This window comes from Nematolebias whitei, chromosome 16, assembly GCF_014905685.2.
Source record: "Nematolebias whitei isolate Nwh7 chromosome 16, NemWhi1, whole genome shotgun sequence".
NCBI lineage: Eukaryota > Metazoa > Chordata > Actinopteri > Cyprinodontiformes > Rivulidae > Nematolebias > Nematolebias whitei.
The window spans coordinates 1,279,076-1,280,287 of NC_056513.1; the positions used below are offsets into that span (position 1 = coordinate 1,279,076).

The following is a 1,212-nucleotide window of genomic DNA, read 5'->3' on the forward strand; positions in this document are numbered from 1 at the left end:
GGATGATAGATGGATGGATGGATAAATGGATAGATAGATGGATGGATAAATGGATAGATGGATGGATGGATGGATGGATGGTGCTTTATTAATCCAGGGGTGAAATTAAAGAATCATTAATTAGAATCTGATGAACAGTTACAAACACATAGTGGATCACTCAGTTTGTTGATGATGCACTTCTAGTCTGACACTGTCTCACAAACTACAGCAACAAGTTCAAGGTGATTCCAGGCGACTGATTCCAGGCGACTGATTCCAGGAGGTCTTTCAGGTCTTCAGTGACTCACCGAGGTCTCAAAGCAGCCAAAGCATCTGCAAACCTGTTGTTCAGGAAAAGATGGAGGGCAACCCAACATTCCTCCAGAGCCGTCTCCAGACCAGTTACAGGTGACCTGAACCAGGACAAACACGGACATAAGAAGGAGAAGAGGACAGGTAGACAGCTTTATTTTGATACGTTAATCATTAAAACTCATTTTAAAGACTTTCCCTCAAAAATGATGTTGATGTTGATTAAACTCACGACTCATCTTCACTATGATCTGGATCCACCTACAGAAAACAAAGTGAAACCAAAATGTTTTGCTCTAGCTTTCAACAAAGAAGCAATAAAACACCCAAAGATTTTTTTTTTATTGTGCAAATAAATCAGAATAAATATCTGACAGTCTCCATGCACAGCTTTCAGTTGTCAGGCTCCTCTCTTGTGGAACCAACTTCCAGTTTCTGTCCGTGAGGCTGACACATTGTCCAGTTTAAGACTTTTTGATAAATCCTATAGTTAGGGTTGGCTTGTTACGCTGCTATAGACTTAGACTACTAGAGGACAAATTGACCACATGTCCTCTCTGTCTTTACTTGCTCTACACTACCTGTTTGTCATTATTTCTATCTCAACATGTTTTTTGTCTTTCCTCCTATAGAAAGTACACCTGGACTATAGAAAGTACACCTGGACATAAAAAGTACACCTGGACTATAGAAAGTACACCTGGACATAGGAAGTACACTTGGACTATAGAAAGTACACCTGGACTATAGAAAGTACAAACGGACTATAGAAAGTACACCTGGACTATAGAAAGTACACCTGGACATAGAAAGTATACCTGGACATAGAAAGTACACCTGGACTATAGAAAGTACACCTGGACTATAGAAAGTACAACCGAACTATAGAAAGTACACCTGGACTATAGAAAGTACACC

At 39.9% G+C, this 1,212-nt stretch overlaps 1 protein-coding gene across 1 annotated transcript in view; it reads right to left on the reverse strand.

The window, feature by feature from the left end:
* LOC119422651 (tetratricopeptide repeat protein 39B-like) overlaps positions 1 to 1,212 on the reverse strand; it is a 13,106-nt gene that overhangs the window by 8,559 nt on the left and 3,335 nt on the right. The window contains exons 2-3 of the mRNA XM_037690036.1: positions 527 to 555; positions 291 to 395 (exon numbers count right to left, since the gene is read on the reverse strand). Coding sequence (XP_037545964.1) covers positions 291 to 395; positions 527 to 555 — 134 coding nt within the window. The remainder of the gene's footprint in view (positions 1 to 290; positions 396 to 526; positions 556 to 1,212) is intronic.